Here is a 20,756-nt window from a genome sequence, read left to right as displayed (position 1 = left end):
CTGCAACATCAAGGTATATATTGACGCTTACATAGGTCTGGTGATAATGTTCCCCTTTAAAATCGCACCTGAGTAAAATGAGGTGAGATTTTGTTGTTATGTACTCTAAAAGCTGTATAGTAGTACCTCAACTTACAAACTTAATTGAGTATGTGACAGAGCTCTTAACTTTAAACACTGGTATCTAAAATCAACGTCACCTATTGGAATAATTGTAAAAGTTAATTGTGCTTGCCCACCCCAAAACAGCACAATTTTAACATGTAGTATGCCTTTTAAAAAGAAAAGCTTACTTGTAGATAAAAGATATTGCATAAAAACAGTCAAATATAATGGAGTACAATCAACTATAGTACTTATATGAAGTAATGTAATAATGTACAGTATTTACCTTGGAGAGTGGACTGCTTCTCCGTCTGACACAATCTGCAGCCTTTCCATATTTTCGTGGATAAATGTTCGCGGTTTGAATATTATTTTAACATCCTTGCCAAGTGTTGGACCCGTTCTGCTTCAGTGTGGTGCAGACTAGCAGTGATACGCTTCAACTGCCTCCCCAAGTTAGATAGCGAAACGCTCTGTCTTGTTTTAAATAATTTCTTTCTTCCACAGGTTGTATTCCCCTCACATATCGTTCAGCTCATTAACTATGCGAGGCTCAAAGTGGTGGGCCAGCGAATTGTTTGTTGTCACAGCATTCTCAAAGAAAAATGCCCTATGTTTGCAATGTTTTCGATTGTTGGAACCATTCAAATTGCGGAAAAGGATACATGTTTCTCCGGAATTCCTCGAGAAGTAATCAAAAAGGGCAAAACGTGTCTAGATTTTACAGAATAAGACAAAGAAAGGTGGCAAGCACTCCTGTCAATCAAACATCAGAATATTTCAAATGTACACATCCTACCAATGTATACTCTTATTGGTGGAAATTATTCTGACACTCGTTTGGTTTGTAATTTATTGTAAACATTCCATAAGGGGGTGCAAAGTTGGCATATTTGACAATGATTTCACCATTCAGAATTTTCTATCAAAAAACAACTTTGGTACAAATAAAAAACAATGCACATTTACTGTAAAAAGAAAAAAATATATTGTAAATATTTTAAGTTAGAAACAATATACAAAAATGAAAATATTAATGTATATATGTGTGTAAAAAGAAAAAAGTATAGTAGAAAGTGGGGTGAGCCTCCCTGGGAGGCCAGGGTCTACGGTGTGACCTCGAAGAACACGCTTTATCAGTATCATGCTTCAAACCCTGCTTTGAAAAGCTGTGCACTACAAAATGTGCTCATTGTAGCCTGTTAACTTGCTCATTTTGGTAAAAAAAAACAACACCAAAAATGCACAAATTGTTTAATTCATTTTTGTTTGGAAGGTTAATGTCAGGCTTGCCACTGACAGTTTGTTCCTGTTTTGGTTTTTCCTCTGTGTGTTTAGTATTTCTTGTCCTTAGTTCCTGCCAGCACTCTTATTTTGGTTCAGCATCCTGTTTGTCTCCTTGAGTGCTTTGTTTCTCCTCAGCTGTGGCTGATTGGCACTTGGCCACACCTGGTGTCAATCAGCCCACACCTATTTGTACCTGCTTTGTCTTCCAGTCATGGCTGGATTATTGTCATGTCGATGTCGCTCTTGTCGTTGCTACCTGTCGTGTCGTGTTTTGTCAATGCAGCGTTGCGGTAAGCTTTATTTGATTGCGGTTTTTAGCTTACTGCCTTTTGTTCCCTGCTTCCAAGTTTGCTTTCACATTTCATGTACGACTTCTGTTTTTCTGCTCGAGACCTGCTAGCTTCCACGCTAGGCCTCTTTATGTCTGCTAGCTTACATGCTAAGCTCCGTTTATTTTCTAGTTTCCATGCTAGCTCTTTTTGTTTGTTATCCGCCCACGTGCGCACTTTTTGTTTGTACCCTTTGTTTGTTCTTTGTCTTATGGTTTTAAATTAAATCATGTTTTCCTGTTCAATGCCTGCCTTCGTCTCTGCATCTTGGGGTTCGTCAACAACAAACTTTGACGGTTAAAGTGCTTTCTTTATATATTGGGCCCCCGAGTTAGTGTTGCTTATCAATTTGAATTTATTATTTAATTTTAATTTTTAGTATCAAATCACTCAAGTCGGTCAAAAAATGTTTATCATTTGATTATGGACAAAATATTTTTTTGAATTTCAGACAAATTGATGCACTTTAAATATTTTCTGTTACAGACAAAACAACAATATTAATAAAGATATTGTTTATTGTAAGTTGATTTTATTGAATTATTTATTGTTTCCTTTAATGTTAAGGATACAATGTTACGCAGAGGTGAACTTATAACAATTGAATATACAAATGATACTATTAATAGTCACGGCGAAAGTTTTCTTCTTTAAATTAGAAGCACTTGATTAGGCTAGCATACATTCATTCATTATACAGTGGAACCTTGATTTACAAACTTACTTAGTTCTTGAACAGGGTTCATAAATAGAAAAGTTTGTATGTTAAAATTTCCCCATAACAAACATTGTAAATATAAATAATAAAGTCATTATTCTAATGAATCCATCAATCAATCAATGTGTATTTATATAGCCCTAAATCACAAATGTCTCAAAGGACTGTACAAACCACTACGACTACGACATCCTCGGAAGAACCCACATAAGGGCAAGGAAAACTCACACCCAGTGGGCAAGGAAAACTCACACCCAGTGGGCAAGGAGAATTCACAGCCAGTGGGACGCCAGAGACAATGATAACTATGAGAACCTTGGAGAGGACCTCAAATGCGATATTACGGAGATGAAAGAAGGCCGTTTTAGTAACGCTTTTAATGTGTGACTCAAAGGAGAGAGTTGGGTCGAAGATAATACCCAGATTTTTTACCGAGTCACCTTGTTTAATTATTTGGTTGTCAAATGTTACAGTTGTATTGTTAAATAGAGGGCGGTGTCTAGCAGGACCGATAATCAGCATTTCCGTTTTTTTTGGCGTTAGGTTGCAAAAAAATTAGCAGACATCCATTGTTTAATTTCATTAAGACACGCCTCCAGCTGACTACAATCTGGCGTGTTGGTCAGCTTTAGGGGCATGTAGAGTTGGGTGTCATCAGCATAACAGTGAAAGCTAACACCGTATTTGCGTATGACGTCACTCAGCGGCAGCATGTAGATGCTGAAGAGTGCAGGGCCAATGACCGAACCCTGGGGAACGCCACACGTTACCTTAACATAGTCCGAGGTCACACTGTTATGGGAGACGCACTGCACCCTGTCAGTAAGATAACAGTTAAACCAAGACAAGGATAGTTCTGACATACCAATTCATGTTTTGATACGCTGTAATAAAATATTATGATCAACGGTATCGAAAGCAGCGCTAAGATCGAGGAGCAGCAACATAGATGACGCATCAGAATCCATCGTTAGCAATAGTAGTCATTTTTGCGAGGGCTGTCTCAGTAGAGTGATTTGCCCTGAAACCGGATTGAAAGGTTTCACATAGATTGTTAGACGCTAAGTGTTCATTTAGCTGCTCTGCAACAATTTTTTTCGAGGATTTTCAAAATAAAGGGAAGGTGAGAATGTTTGTATACGATGAACACAATAAAGTGTCATCCAGTCTTGTATATCAAACAAACATAACAAGGTGGTGATGGATTAACTTTCTATTTAATAACAAAGTCAAAATAACTAGCTGAACTGTCCTCATTTCAGCCACCCTGCTAACAAGCACACACACTGTCACTAGCACTATTGTGCACTCAGAGTTTTAATTCACAAAATTCCTTAACTTTAACAGCCAGGTCGCTTCAATGGTTAGGAATAAAAAATAAAATCTACTTTACCTTGTCGGTCAGGTAATTTTTTTGGTGGTAAGTTGAAGAAAGTTGGAGGGGAGGAGGCAGTTTTGACAATGCTGTGAAAACTTCCTGAATGTTTACAGTCACATATCACTTACAAAAAAGATGAGATACAGGGAAACAAGGTGGGGGGAAAGGGAGAAAAAAATAGAAGATTAAAATAAAATAAAAAAATCGGTCTTAGCCTGGGCCCTAGAGAGGGGGTGCAGACTGAGGCCAAGGGAAAAAAAACAACTCATAGCCATAGAACACATTCCTCTTACATGTGTGTAAGGGGGAAATATCAAACATAAAAGAACACAGAGGACATTAAAGACATTAAAGCAGCAGATACAACCAGACAATTCTACATACAGCTATGAATAAAAGTAAAAGAAACATATCCACTGTCGTGGCCTCTGCGGTTTTCCACGCCATCGTCTGCTGGGGTGGAGGGAGCATGGCCAGAGACAGGAGCAGACCCAACAAAGCAACCAAGACAGCCGACTCCACTCTCGGCCAATGTCCAGTCCGCATGGATGAGCGAGGATACGTCCAAGGTGACTGAGGTGTCCGACACCTGCTCACTCAGCCAAGACACCGCGAAGCCTCTCCGTCCCAGTAGCTCAGTGCTAGCTCCGCAGCCCTGTCCCCTCATCCGCATCTCCTCCAGTCCCTCCAAACCGACTCCGGTGTGGCAGACACCCAGCAGCTGGTCTCCATGGCCAAAAGGCTCCCAGGAGGCAGATCCAGAAGTCCACAAAAAAAGCACCACAAAGGTCATGAAAGTGCCACCCCTTGTCACACAGTCCCAAGGGGTCCCGGGCCAGTCTTTCAGCTTAAAATAGGCTTTGTATAACCCATAATATACTCATCCTAAATCCGATCGTGTTCGGTTTTAGAAAAGTCGGACTAACATGCATGAATTATGCACCCAGATCTCTCAAGTGGGTGTGTGCCGCCGGAGGGGACCCTTCGTATGGCACACGCGCCAGTCTCAAAGTGCGGGATAAAATCCGGAATCAGATACCATTCAGTAGAACATGTTGAAGTGCATCGATAGGACTAAAAAAGAAACAAGATATTTATCTAAGGGAATGTAGAATGCCGGCTTCATTTGGACTCCCGAACGAAATGCGAAAGAGATGAAAGAGTATGAAACAGGTATATTAAAGACGAATAATAAAGCATACACAAACCTCTTGACGATGCATTTGTGCACTCCAAAGTGATTAGCAATAACTCTGTATTCCACACAACTGGCAAGCCTGCCCAGAAGAATAGCAACCTTAATCTGGAACAGTATCAGCCGGGGCACGAACAGTCTTTTCCTTTGGATTTAGAACCCTTCCCATCAATCTACAGATCCCAATGAATAAACTCAGAGACACTGGAAAATGTTGTCCGGAAATTCCTTTGAAACAACTCTCTCTTTGCTTCGGACCTGCATCCGCTCCGAGACATTCTTAGTAGTAACATCATGTTGGTAGCGCAATCGAAGATCATTTCTTGAAGCTGTCTGCTATTTAACATCAGAATAGCCATAAAATATGTCATATTTGTAATATATGCCAATATTACAGCGGACATCAGCTACAACAGAGTGTGCATACAAAAAAACAAACCTACTTGAGGAATCAGACTGATTTAGTGCATGGAAACCTAGTGTGGAAGAGAGTCCAGCCCCTTTCGAGAGAACTGGTACCGGAGCGATTGCTGTGCGTCGAAGTGAGTCCAACTATATCCAGCCGGAACTTCTCCAGCTCACGCATTAGCTCAGGCTCCTTCCCCCCCAGCGAGGTGACATTCCACGTCCCAAGACCTAGCTTATGTAGCCGAGGATCGTACTGCCAAGTGCTTTGTCGCCCAGCTCACATCGCATCCGACAGCGTCCGGGCAAGGGAAATCTGAGTCTCAGTTCATGTATTTCCTAGAGGTCTTGGAGCTGCTCTTTGTCTGATCTCTCACCAGGGACCTGTTTTTCTTGGGAGACCCTACCAGGGGGCTCCTAGGACAGTGGTTCTTAACCTTGTTGGAGGTACCGAACCCCACCAGTTTCAAATGTGCATTCACCAAACCCTTCTTCAGTGAAAAATATTATTATATATACAGTTTTTTAATTCAGTTTTAAGTCATATGTTTTTTTTTACTGGTGCACAAAATGAGCTGTGCATGAACATCACCTTGTTCCCAGAACAAAACCAACACAGTGCAAGAACTGACAACAAATTACTGTCGGGTTCAAACACCAAACAATCTGTTACACAAGACAAGAAGAAGGAATCAAGCAGAGACAGAGTTGAATTTTACTCATGAGGAGAGACGTATTGGGCTGTACACTCAGTCACACTTTCAGCTTATGCTCTAAGGTACAGTCCCACGTGCTCCTCTATTTATTCGGGAGGTCCTTAGTTAACATTACTAAGGCTGCCTCTGAAGGGAGTGATAATGCAAGTGATTATTCAGTCTGGAAATGTGCTGACACTCCTGATTTCGCCCTGTTTCTGTTTTGTCCGCGTTGAGGTACTCGATGTCCGTCCTTGGCTGTCAGCAGGTAGGGTCTGGAAACAAACTGCTGACACGAGACAACTCGCAAAGCAAGATTACAAGTTGTGTGCCTTTGCACGGATAGAAAAGTACAACTTCAGCACAATAGATAAAAACTATAGCAACGGCCTTGAAGCATAAGAGTTGTGTGATAACTTATACGTAGTTATTCTAACATTTATACACCTTCAAATCAGACGGAAAATTAAAGGGACCTTTGTTTGGGGGTATCCATAACACGGTGATAGGGAGAAGTTTTTATTTACACGATGAGTCGGGTGTGTCTTGACCTTCGCCGAACCCCTGAGACCGACTCACCCCCTAGGGTTCGATCGAACCCAGGTTAAGAACCACTGTCCTAGGATCATTGGGACTCGCAAACTCCTCTACCACGATAAGGTGGCAGCTCAGAGAAGCGTGATTGACCATCTTGTGCAGCTAAAAAAAGGGTGCCTACAGCCACTGCTATCAATGCCAATGTTTTAGGACCAATGACCAATGTTCAAAGAAATGTTTCAAACCATGCCAAAGTAATTGTTTTCCTATTAAAAATATGAATAATATTGTTTGTTTGTTTTGTTTGGCAGGTAGAGCAATCAGTAACTCTGCAGGCCAGACTTAGGGGGTCTCCTTTGGGACTCCAACACGCATGTCAGCTCCTTGTGGCCGAGCCCTATGAACACATGACAGGGAAGGAACACAGACAAACCATGAAAAAGATATACATTGGCAAAACAGCCTTAAAAGCCCCGCGCAATGGCGGCAAACATCTGAAAAAGAGGTAAGAGCCACCATCATTCCACCCGTCCTCATTTTCATCTGTTTGTCCACTCGTCCGCCCACGTGGTGTCTCCTCTTGCCATCCAGTGGCGCTAAACCATCCTCAGCCGACCTCTCTTGAGCCCGACAGTCATGTTGCTTCGTCATCCTCTCGGCGCGGTGAGAGCACTCATTACGTCTGACTCAGCGCCCGTTTCGCAGCCGAGGTCGCTAATGGGAGATTTTTCCCGTCCCTCGAGCTACTCTGCGCGGACTCATCCCAAATCAAACAACAAACACTTGAATTCCCTTGACAACGCCGCTTAAAGGGGAGCAGAGGTCAGGTGAGCCCTAAAATACCATCCAGTCAGCTGAGAGATGCATTGATTGGTTTTAAAGTCAGGGTACTTTCTAGAAAAAGGGCGACTGCCCGGGAGAGTAGTGACGGGTACTGTTCACATTTGAACCGATTCGTTACCAATTTTTGGTACCTGCTACCTGAAAATTTTTACCAATTTGTAAAAATATTTTTTTATGATAAAAGCAAATTTTTTGTATTACAACTTTCAAAATTGAGCTGGTTATGATAATTGCTGGCCAGTTATCGTTCTCATTTCCTAGTACTGTATGACATTAGGTTGCAACTACAGTTGCAAGTCCAAGACGTTAGATCAGTGGTTCCTCAAATGGGGGTACTTGAAGGTATGCCAAGGGGTATGTGAGCTTTTTCAAAATATTCTAAAAATAGCAACAATTCAAAAATAATTTATAAATATATTTATTGAACAATACTTCAACAAAATATGAATGTAAGTTCATAAACTGTGAAAAGAAATGCAACAATGCAATATTCAGTGTTGACAGCTAGATTTTTTTGCGGACATGTTCCCTAAATGTTGATGTTAATGATTTCTTTTTTTGTGAAGAAATGTTTAGAATTAAGTTCATGAATCCAGATGGATCTCTAATACAATCCCCAAAGAGGGCTCTTTAAGTTGATGATTACTTCTATGTGTGGAAATCGTTATTTATAATTGAATCACTTGTTTATTTTTCAACAAGTTTTTATTTATTTTTATATATTTTTTCCAAATAGTTCAAGAAAGACCACTACGAATGAGCAATATTTTTCACTGTTATACAATTTAGTAAATCAGAAACTGATTACACAGTGCTGTATTTTACTTCTTTATCTCTTTTTTTCAACCAAAAATGCTTTGCTCTGATTAGGGGGTACTTGAATTAAAAAAATGTTCACAGGGGGTACATCACTGAAAAAAGGTTGAGAACCACTGCCTTAGATGGCAGTAGTGTATAGTTTATGGTGTGCTTTTTGTTGCGCCCTAAATGTGTTAATACTTTAAGCATTGTACTATTACTGTATGTACCAGCTGTTTGATTTTAAGGTGCATTTTAGTTGTAGTTTTCATTAACAAATTTGGAGGTGTTGAAATACCCATGTAAAATCTCTGATGCTTATAATAGCCCGTCTATGGCAAATCTAATGTAAATTATCATCATGAATAACTGAAATGGAGACTTACTTTTCTTACGTTGGACTATTGTTTAAGGTCAATTTCTTTGTTGACATTGAACATTGCAACATTACCTGGAGCACAGGTGTCGAACGCAAGGCCCAGGAGCCAAATCTGGCCCGCTATACAAATCTATATGGCCTGCGAAAGCCTGAAAATATGATTTAATAAAGCACTTTATCTTTTCATGCTAAATGTGTTTTTTATTTTGACATTAAAAAATATATGCATATCATGCAATTCAATATGTTTTTAAACTTTAATAGTATCTAGTGATGCAACAAAAGACCATATCATACATTATAAAAAATAAAGTTAAAAAATAAAGTATACTTAAAAATCTGCTTGACTTGTGATTTCAAAGGTATTCATTAAATGGTGTTAAAAATGTGTTCTGGTGAAAGAGGTGCCAGGTTTTTACAGTAAACAATTTTGGTACCATTTTTCCATTTACTGTAAAACACTACGAAAACAACAACCGTAGATTTCCCAGTACAAAAAATAAAATAAAATTACTGGCAGGTCAGTTGCATAAATTTTACCGTAAAAGAGTGGTACTGTTTTCCATCTGATTTAAATTTTGTTGACTAAAAATGTTCATCTCAGTTATCGTCAATGACCGGTTTAACCCGGACTAAAACAGGTCTTGTTGTAAATTTATTTTTTTAACATGCTCTGCAATAACCTTAGAAGTGGTTTCAAGACAACTTCAAAGATGCGTTACCATTTATACATTATGTTTTAGTCTACAAAATGTACTGCTATTTTGGTCGCCTATAACTCAATCAATTTAGATGACTAAAGGTAAAATACATTTAAATTTAAATACTATGATTAAAACCAAATTTAAAAACTGCTGTCAATATTAACACTGCTCATCAAAACTTAGACAAACATTTTTAATCAACAAAATTATCACTTCTGCAAATTTTATTGTAAAATTCTGGCAACATACTGTAGCTGGCAGGGTTTTTTTTACAGTAAAATCTATATATATTTTTTGGGGAAAAAAAGATATACTCAAATGCATAGGCAATTATTTATTATCATTAGGTACATTTTTATACATTTGTATTCATATATTATTTGCTGCTACAAGCGGCCCTCTGAGGGCAACCATAACTGCGATGTGGCCCTCAATGATAACGAGTTTGACACAAATGACTTTGAGGTAGTTTGGCTGAGTATGCTCTCAGTGCTGTTGGAGTGATTGCCAAAGTGTTGAAACGCTAAGACGGTCACGCGCAACCCAGTTACCTTAAAATGACACCGTTGGATTTTACGTAAGTGAAAAAAAATACCAGATTTGGTTCCCATCTCTATGGTAAAGTGACATTTATCTCCCATATTGCTGTCAAAGTTTGTTGATGTCGAACCCAAAGGTGCAGAGATGGAGGCAGGCATGTAGTGAGAAAACATGGTTTTAATATAAAATACTAGAACAAAAACAAACAAAAGGTACAAACAAAAAGCACGCACGTGGGCGAATAGCAAACTAAGAGAGCTAGCATGGGAGCTAGAAAACAAAAAGGAACTTTAGCATGGAAAACAGAAGTTGTACTTGTACTTAGAAAACAAAACGGAAGCAGGGAACAAAAGACAGTAAGCTACAAACAAACGAATATAACTTACCGCTACGCTGCAATAAAACGCCAGGACAGTATAGCAACGACAAGAGCGACATGTGGCAACGACAAATCAATAATCCAGCACTGACTGGAGGAACAAAGGAGGTAAAATAGGAGCTGGCTGATTGACATCAGGTGTGGCCAGGTGCCAATCAGCCACAGCTGAGGGGAAACAAAGCACTCAGGGAGACAAACAGGAGTGCTGACAGGAACTAAGGACAGGAAATACTAAGAACACACAGAGGAAAAACTAAAACACAAACAAACTGTCATTGGCAAGCCTGAAAATTGCAAAGGAAAAGCCCAATTTGTCTAAACATTTGGGTGAGGCAGACATATTTAATAGTGTCAAAGACAATTCAACAAGCTGGCAACCTTACAAGAGTCCTGTTAGATTTAAATCAGAGCAGTTATCTCGGGGCGCTTTTCATCCACTCTCGAGTCCTATCAATGGGTAAATACGAAGGAACCCTCATCCGTGAGCAGTTAACTACACCCCTCAGACTGGAGTCTGCTCATTGGGTTTGCAGGGAAATCAATTAGGAAGCTATGCGGCGGTCAGGGTTGGACAGTTAAAGACACATTCATGGTTTATGACGGTAGACAGACCAAGAAGAGAGTATCATGGGAAATCCCTAATGTGCATGTTCACTTTTAATACATTAGTGTGCATTGGAACACACTGTCTAGTTAAGGGGTCACCAAGAGAAACCAAGAGCTACTTCTTGGGTACTGATTAAGGCGAAGGGCTACCAGTTTGATACACACTTAAATAAATTGCCAGAAATAGTCAATTTGCTCAATTTACCTTCAATAAATAAATCTATATATAAATAAAAATGGGTATTTCTGTCTGGGCCCTGCGAGGAGGTGGCGACTTGTCCAGGGTGTACCCCGCCTCCCGCCCGATTGTAGCTGAGATAGGCGCCAGTGCCCCCCGCGACCCCGAAAGGGAATAAGCGGTAGAAAATGGATGGATGGATGGATATTTCTGTCTGTCATTCCATCGTACATTTTTTTTCCTTTTGCGGAAGGTTTTTTGTAGAGAATAAATTATGAAACAAACACTTAATTGAACAGTTTAAAAGAGGAGAAAACACGAAAAAAAAAGAAAATCAAATTTTGAAACATATTTTATCTTCAATTTCGACTCTTTAAAATTCAAAATTCAACCGAAAAAAATGAATAGAAAAACTAGCTAATTTGAATGTTTTTGAAAAAAATAAAAAAATAATTTATGGAACATAATTTGTAATTTTTCCTGATTAAGATTAATTTTAGAATTTTGATGACATGTTTTAAATAGGTTCAAATCCAATCTGCACTTTGTTATAATATATAACAAATTGGACCAAGCTATATTTCTAACAAAGACAAATCATTATTTCTTCTAGATTTTCCAGAACAAACATTTTAAAAGAAATTCAAAAGACTTTGAAATAAGATTTAAATTTGATTCTACCGATTTTCTAGATTTGCCAGAATATTTTTTTGAATTTTAATCATAATAAGTTTGAAGAAATATTTCACAAATATTCTTCATCGAAAAAAACAGAAGCTAAAATGAAAAATTAAATTAAAATGTATTTATTATTCTTTACAATAAAAATAAAAAAAATACTTGAACATTGATTTAAATTGTCAGGAAAGAAGAGGAAGGAATTTAAAAGGTAATGAGGTATATATTTAAAAAAATCCTAAAATCATATTTAAGGTTGTATTTTTTTCTAAAATTGTCTTTCTGATAGTTATAAGAAGCAAAGTAAAAAAATTAATGAATTTATTTAAACAAGTGAAGACCAAGTCTTTAAAATATTTTTCTTGGATTTTCAAATTCTCTTTGAGTTTTGTCTCTCTTAGAATTTAAAATGTCAAGCAAAGCGAGACCAGCTTGCTAGTAAAAGAATAAAATTTAAAAAATAGTGGCAGCTCACCGGTAAGAGCTGCTATTTGAGCTATTTTTAGAACAGGCCAGCGGGCTACTCATCTGGTCCTTACGGGCTACCTGGTGCCCGCGGGCACGGCGTTGGTGACCCCTGGTCTAGTTCATTTCACCGAATGCTGACCTTCAAAGGAGCAAGTTTGTTTGCAAACAAATTGTGGTGCAGTGGGGCTCATTTCACCTGGATTATAAATGCGCAGACACCAAAAATAACAGAAGGCATGGGGGAAATAGTGAAATGATGAGTTAAACGTGACCATTTGTGACAAAAGTAAAACGCGTACGAGGGGAGGTTCTTTTCGGAACAAAGAGACCACGTTTGTTAGTAAGGGTTGGGTATCATTTGAATGGACAATTCCGGTCCTCAAGGAAGCTTGGTTATGAGTTTTTAAAGAGGCGTGATAAAAAATGTACTATTTTCACAGGGCTATTTTCAAGCAGTTTATAAATATCAATCCTTTGAACTGGAAGACACATTTTATGTTTGTTTTCTCAGGAGTACACATACACAGAAGTTTCACTCTATTTTGAAAACCTCCATAAAAAATAGTTGCACTTATCCTGTTGTTTTTGTTCGATTGGGGGTTCTTAACCTTTTTGACCTCGGAGCCCAACTTTTCCACTACAGAGGGGCTGGAACCTACTCAAATATTAACACTGAATAAGTAATCTTATTCTTGATTTTAGTCGCATTCAATAATCATATCGAACCCACTTACAGTTTATAACCTTGTCAAATGATATCAATGTTTATTTCAATCAATGTTTATTTATATAACCCTAAATCACAAGTGTCTCAAAGGGCTGCACAAGCCACAATGACATCCTGGGTTCAGATCCCACATCAGGGCAAGAAAAAACTCAACCCAGTGGGATGACAATGAGAAACCTTGGAGAGGACCGCAGATGTGGGTGACCCCACCTTCCACCCGAATGTAACTGAGATAGGCTCCAGCACCCCCGCCACCTCGAACGGGAAAAGCGGTAGAAAATGGATGGATGGGTCTTGTCTCGCATTACTCTCATTGTCTCTGTGGGTAGAAATGATCCAGATCACCCCCAAAATGTAATCTGTTCGTGCCAATGCCATTCAGGACCTTTCCTGAAAGTCCCATGAATATTGACGTATAGGTTTTTAAAACATGTTGCTATCTGACTGAAAGACCCCAACAAAATGGTAAATGGTTGTATTATTGTCCAACTTTTTTCTCGTATAATGTGACATTAGTCTTTCAGCATCCCAATATTCAACCATTAAATAATAATATCCTAAAAATATCATACAGTTTTCTACGAATGTTTGTAATAAAAAACATATGGCGTCTTGATTAATGAAATAATCTGGAAGGGTGCGCATTTAGTCTTATGGCCAGGGGACGGCAACCCAAAACGTTGAAAGAGCCACTTGATGCATATGATGATTCTATTTGTCTACATTAAAACATTCTTCTTCATACTGCATTAATCTATGCTCTTTTTAAACTTTCATGCAGAGAGGGAAATCACAACTATGTCAATTTACCAAAACTGTATTTATTAGACAGTTATTAAGCAGTGGCACAACCATTCCTGTCATTTCCAAAACAGAAAGTGCAAGATTGTCAGAGACATTTTAAAATAAGCTATTAGTGTCAAACAAGGACTTGGACTTGGGTTGTTTCGTCGATGCAAAGGATAGTTGGCACGAGCGAGACGTGAACAGAGGTGGGTAGTAAAGCGCTACATTTACTCCGTTACATCTATTTGAGTAACTTTTGGGATAAATTGTACTTCTAAGAGTAGTTTTTATGCAACATACTTTTACTTGAGTATATTTATAAAGAAGAAACGCTACTTTTACTCTGCTCCATTCATCTACAATCAGCTCGTTACTCGCTACTTTTTTTATCGATCTGTTAATGCACATTTTGTTTGTTTTGATTTTGTCAGACACGCATTCAAAGTAGGAACTGCGCATGCCTGCGTTTCACCAATCACATGCAGTCACTGATGACGTTGGACCAATCAAACAAAACCAGGCGGTCACGTGACCGTCACACCTCGAATCCGACCTAAAAAAGTTGAAAAACTCATTGGGGTGTTACCATTTAGTGGTCAATTGTGCGGAATATGTACTGTACTGTGCAGTCTACTAATAAAAGTTTCAATCAATCAATCAAAAGTGTAAAGGAAAAAAGACACTTTTTATTTCAACCGTACTTCCCGTCACAAGCCTAAAGACTGTTCGCCCAGTTCCTGTCTTCACAATAAAAGCGCCGCTCCATCGCGCCTGCGCTAACAAAATAAGAGTCTCCGAAAGCCAGCGCAAACAAGCTAGCAAGCTACGGAGTTTGCCGCCAATGTATTTCTTGTAAAGTGTATAAAAACGAATATGGAAGCTGGACAGATAAGATGCCAAAAACCAACGACTTTCATGTGGTATTAGACAGAAAAGAGGAACTTTTTTTCTCCTCCATTTGAAAATGTGGACATTAACAGCACTATACTGTCTGATTCCAATAAATGCAAGTCATCAGAATCAGGTAATACACCAACTTATATTCTTGTCTTCATGAAAGATAGGAATCTAAATGTTAAACATGCATGTATATTCATTAAAACACCTTTGACATTTCAACAAAAACGGCAAAATAAAAAACTATAAATGATATACGATATGTATATATATATATATATATATATATATATATATATATATATATATATATATATATATATATATATATGATATGTGTGTGTATGTATATATGAGGTAGATCACCTTGACTTGGTCATTTATTAAGTAATTGATTAACGTTGAAAAACTTATTGGGGTGTTACCATTTAGTGGTCAATTGTACGGAATATGTACTGAACTGTGCAATCTACTAATACAAGTTTCAATCAATCAATCAATCAATCAATGCCTACTGAGCCTATGGTGCTGTTAAGTTATTGTGGCTCAATTTGGCTTAATTGTTTTATTTTAATGTGTTATTATTTCCATCCATCCATTTTCTACCGCTTATTCCCTTTCGGGGTCGCGTATTATTATTTAATATCTATTATTGTTTTAGTTGCTTGAGAGATATTCCTGGCTATGAATTTGCTCATTGCTATTTTTATGTTTTTGTGTATTATCTGTTGCCGTTTTTGTGCATCAGTTACTCAGTACTTGAGTAGTTTTTTCACAACATACTTTTTACTTTTACCTAAGTAAATATTTGGATGACTACTCCTTACTTTTACTTGAGTAATAAATCTCTAAAGTAACAGTACTCTTACTTGAGTACAATTTCTGGCTACTCTACCCACCTCTGTATACACGTATATATATATATATATATATATATATATATATATATATATATATATATATATATATATATATACTAACGATTAATTTGATAATCGATTAATCTGTGGATTATTACTTCGATTAATCGATTAATAATCGGATAAAAGAGACGAACTACATTTCCAATACTTTATTTAAAAAAACAGCATACTGGCACCATGTCTTTTCGACTTGCCAAATAAAACAAGGCAAGTGTTACAAAAATGTTTTTGTTTTTTTTATAAAGTGCACCATTGTCTTGCACAATAGCAATAATTTTGTTTAGGGGAATTTCAAACCTGGCTATTACCTATTCCAACCATTCCGCAATGTTGGATGCTGAATGTCTTTCCTCTAGTGGCATGGTGGTAAGGATCAAACTTGAATACACCTCACGGTGATGCTTGGACACGTCATCAGTGATAAACCCGGGGTCATAGGGTGTTTCGGGTCTTTAATCATTAGACACCCTCACCCGGGCGACCCAGCCGGGGGAGATCAGACCCCGGCCTGTGTCCAAGTAGCGCACCACGGATCCCCCTTACGGATCCACAGCCACCGGGAGGCTTTTTCTGCGGCCTCAAGGATGTTCTTGGTGGATTTTCTGGATTGCAGTCCTCTAATGCCAAGGATTCTGAACACACGCTGTAGTGAGTGACCAGCAAAACCCCTGCACCCAATTTCGACTGGTTCGCAGCGGGCTCTCCAGCCGTTACTCCGGGGCATGGGAGGACATCATACACAGACTGGATGAGAAATTTTGTGCGTAGAGGTTCAGCTCTCCAGAGCTCTGCCCAGGTGAGTGTTCGAGGTTCTGCATGCTCCCACCTTGTCCACGCCCCTTGTTTGGACATGCCGACCATCCGGCAGCAACGTTCTTCCTCCACCTCTGCACGGCTCTCCTCTTGGACCAGTTGGCGCTTCTCCTTGCCACGGGCCTGGTCAAAGCGTGGTTTTGGAAAGCTGCCGAGGCCTGCCCTCCCCCTTGCCACAGTACCCAGCAAGGTTTTGTGCCTCAGCCGCGCCTCTGCTCTGCTTACAGCTTCTTGTGCCTGCCACTTCCTCCCGGTCTTAACAATGATTCCTGCCGAAGCGACCGTGACATCTGCGGAGTCCCTGTACATCATTACCTCTCTTGAGCGGGTGACCTTGAATTTTTCCAACAATCCCCTGAGAGGAAGCTGCAACTTGGTGGAATGGCCATAAAGAGCAATGCTGCTTAAGGGCCGAGGGAGCCCCAGCCATCTCCTTAGGAACTGACTGATGGTCTTCTCTAGTACCTCAACCGTCGTCATTGGTGCCTTGTAGATTAACAGAGGCCAGAGTATTCTAGGCAAGACTCCGTGTTGGTACATCCAGGCTTTAAACTTTCCTGGAAGACTAGATTTGTCAATGGCTGTGAGCCATGAGGTCAGGTCGCTCTTTGTCTGCTGCAAAGCCACTGCGTCCTTCAGGGAGCTATGAAAGATCTTGCCCAGGCTCTTGACAGGTCTTTCGGTCACCGTTGGAATCAAGGACCCCCCAACTGTAAAGCGGAAATGGTCGGCCACTTTACCTTTCTTTAGGACCAGAGACCTGGACTTTGCTGGCTTGAAGCTCATCTTTGCCCATGTGATGAGCCGTTCAGGCCCCTGGAGGAGCCTCCTGCACCCAGGCACAGATGTGGTCATCACTGTCAAGTCATCCATAAAAGCTCTTATGGGGGGCTGCCGGGTCCCAGATCTTGATTTTGGCCCTCTGCATTCAACCTCCGCAGACTTGACAATCATGTTCATTGCCAAGGAGAAGAGTGACACTGAGATTGTACAACCAGTGATTATGCCCTTCTCCAGGCGGTGCCAGGCAGATGTTACGTGGCTTGAGGAGACTCTTGCGTAGAAGTTGTGGTAGTAGTCCATGATAAGGTTGCAGATCTTCCCAGGAACATGGGAAGATCTGCAACCTTTGCTCATTGCTATTTTTATGTTTTTGTGTATTATCTGTTGCCGTTTTTGTGCATCAGTTACTCAGTACTTGAGTAGTTTTTTCACAACATACTTTTTACTTTTACTCAAGTAAATATTTGGATGACTACTCCTTACTTTTACTTGAGTAATAAATCTCTAAAGTAACAGTACTCTTACTTGAGTACAATTTCTGGCTACTCTACCCACCTCTGTATACACGTATATATATATATATATATATATATATATATATATATATATATATATATATATATATATATATATATATATATATATATATATATATATATATATATATATATATTAACGATTAATTTGATAATCGATTAATCTGTGGATTATTACTTCGATTAATCGATTAATAATCGGATAAAAGAGACAAACTACATTTCCAATACTTTATTTAAAAAAACAGCATACTGGCACCATGTCCTTTCGACTTGCCAAATAAAACAAGGCAAGTGTTGCAAAAATGTTTTTGTCCATGATAAGGTTGCAGATCATCCCAGGAACATGGGAAGATCTGCAACCTTATCATGGACTACTACCACAGGGAGATTGACTTCATATTCGAGTCTCCAACGTAGTGGCATGTATCGCCAAGGTAGGCTACACTTGTCCAAACATCAGTAGTGAGAGCAATTTAACTCTGGGTGGGATTTATGTCGGTCTACACTGCATGGAATGTCTGCTAGTACTTCCTCTCCATTAATTTTGGTAAAATGAGAGAGAAAGAAGTCCTTGATTACATTTGTCATTAGGGCCCCGATTTCACAGTCTAATAAGACCACGGACAGCTGAGTGGTTAAGACTGTTGACCATTAAGCAAGGGGAACTGGGTTCAAATCTCAGTAAGGACTCAGTGTTTCTTTTTCAGTAGTGAGACAGGTGCTCAATTAAATATGTCCTTGGGGCCCAAAATCTTCCTCTAAGAAGACTAAGGATAGCTGAGTGTTTACAGTACTTAACTCATAATCAAAGAGTGCAAGGATCAAGTCCCTGCCAGGTTCACTGGTAACCGTGAAAACTCCAGCAGCAAGTGTAATTGTTTTATATTATAGCTCACTGAGACAGGTTCGCGATTAAATATGTCATTGGGGCCCGAAATCTTGCTTAAAGATGACCAAGGATAGCTCAATGGTTAAAGCTGCTATCTCCCAATCAAAGGGCACTGGGTTCAAATCCCAGGCAAATTGATTGGTAACTAGGAAAGCTATTGTTTTGTATCGTAGTTTACTGAGACAGGTTATCAATTGAATATGTCATTGGGGCCCGGAATCTGCCTATAAGAAGACTAACAATAGCTGAATGGTTAAGCAGCTAGCTCCCAATCAAAGGGTCCTGGGTTCCATCCCTGTCAGGTCTATCGGCTTGCCAAGCCAAAGAATGCAGGAGTGGGGACGCCGGACAATGTGGGGGTGTATCACCTCCCCCACACAAAGTAAAGCTAAGTGATAGCTGGTTAATTAACTTATAGTTAAAAAAAGGTAAGTATGGATAATAATAATAACAACAAATAGTCTGTAGTCCAAAAGTCTAAGGGTAACCTCGGGGGTTAGCTCCTCCTGTGTGCTGAGGCTAAAGTTGGTAAGTGTACCATCGGTAATTCCTGGCTGGGATGGGTGGGAATAGGAACATAAATAATTAATCATTGTGAGTGTTGACCAATCAGCTCTCCTCGGTCTGACCAACAAATAGTCAATTAGTTAATAAAAAATAAAAAAAGTACCAATAAGTACAACAAATTGGAATTGCGTAGTTCCTACTTTGAATGCGTGTCTGACAAAATCAAAACTAACAAAACGTGCATTAACAGATCGATAAAAGAAAGTAGCGAGTAACGAGCTGATTGTAGATAAAGGGAGCAGGGTAAAAGTAGTGTTTCTTCTTCATAAATATACTCAAGTAAAAGTATGTTGCATAAAAACTACTCTTAGAAGTACAATTTATCCCAAAAGTTACTCAAGTAGATGTAACGGAGTAAATGTAGCGCGTTACTACCCACCTCTGACCGTCGCCATGTGTATATTAGCAATATTGGTTTAAGAGTAGATGTCTGTATTAGTGGGGTGTGGCTTACATGGTCGGACCAGGAAGAAGTGAAGTGAATTATATTTATGTAGCGCTTTTCTCTAGTGACTCAAAGCGCTTTACATAGTGAAAGCCGATATCTAAGTTACATTTAAACCAGTGTGGGTGGCACTGGGAGCAGGTGGGTAAAGCGTATTGCCCAAGGACACAACGGCAGTGACTACACGGTATAGCTCCAGCCTATCTTAGTGATTGTATTGTACCATATGTCCCGGCAAGAAATCTGCGTTCAAAGGACTCCGGCTTATTGTTGATTCCCAGAGCCCAAAAAAAGTCTGCGGGCTATAGAGCGGTTTCCGTTCGGGATCCAGTACTTTAGAATGCCGTCTTGGTAACAGTTCGAGATGCTACCTCGGTCACGGCATGTTCTTGCTGTCGATGCTTGTCAATTTTTTAGGGCATTACGGCAAGTGAAATGGTCAGTCACAGCACTTACCGTGGTTAAATTCGAACCCTGATATTATGCAAAACCAACTTTTCTTACCAATATGTACTTGCTCTTGTAATTTGTGCTCTGCATAAATCCTGTAAATTTGAAATCAAACTACTGAGGAATTGGGGAGATATTTATAAAACAATCTTGCATTCCTTCATACGTCATCCAAACGAGTCATTTGGAATTTGCCCTAATTGTGACATTTTTCCACTCTATTTAATAATACAACTTTAACATTTGACAACCAAACAATTAAACAAGGCGACTCGGTAAAGAATCTGGGTATTATCTTCGACCCAACTCTCTCCTTTGAGTCACACATTAAAAGCGTTACTAAAAAGGGCTTCTTTCATCTCTAAAATGTGTTCCATTTTGTCCACTAACGACGCTGAGATCATTATCAATGTGTTTGTTGCGTCTCGCCTCAATTACTGTAACGTATTATTTTCGGGTCTCCCCATGTCTAGCATTAAAAGATTGCAGTTGGTACAAAATGTGGCTGCTAGACTTTTAACAAGAACAAGAAAGTTTGATCATATTACACCTGTACTGGCTCACCTGCACTGGCTTCCTGTGCACTTAAGATGTGACTTTAAGGTTTTACTACTTACGTATAAAATACTACACGGTCTAGCTCCAGCCTATCTTGCCATTTGTATTGTACCATATGTCCTGGCAAGAAATCTGCGTTCAAAGGACTCCGGCTTAT

At 39.3% G+C, this 20,756-nt stretch overlaps 1 protein-coding gene across 3 annotated transcripts in view; it reads left to right on the top strand.

Annotated features, from left to right (window-relative positions):
* si:dkey-174m14.3 (uncharacterized protein LOC563117 homolog) overlaps positions 1-20,756 on the top strand; it is a 109,886-nt gene that overhangs the window by 60,158 nt on the left and 28,972 nt on the right. The window contains exon 3 of one of the 3 annotated variants that reach the window (XM_061885953.1): positions 6,961-7,154. The exons of the other annotated variants lie outside the window; for them this stretch is intronic. Within the exon in view, the coding sequence (XP_061741937.1) occupies positions 7,057-7,154 (98 nt within the window). The 5' untranslated portion in view covers positions 6,961-7,056. The remainder of the gene's footprint in view (positions 1-6,960; positions 7,155-20,756) is intronic. 3 annotated transcript variants of the gene reach the window in all.

Source organism: Nerophis ophidion, linkage group LG24 (genome assembly GCF_033978795.1).
Source record: "Nerophis ophidion isolate RoL-2023_Sa linkage group LG24, RoL_Noph_v1.0, whole genome shotgun sequence".
In the NCBI taxonomy this organism is placed as follows: domain Eukaryota; kingdom Metazoa; phylum Chordata; class Actinopteri; order Syngnathiformes; family Syngnathidae; genus Nerophis; species Nerophis ophidion.
This window is presented reverse-complemented; position numbering and strand designations above follow the sequence as displayed.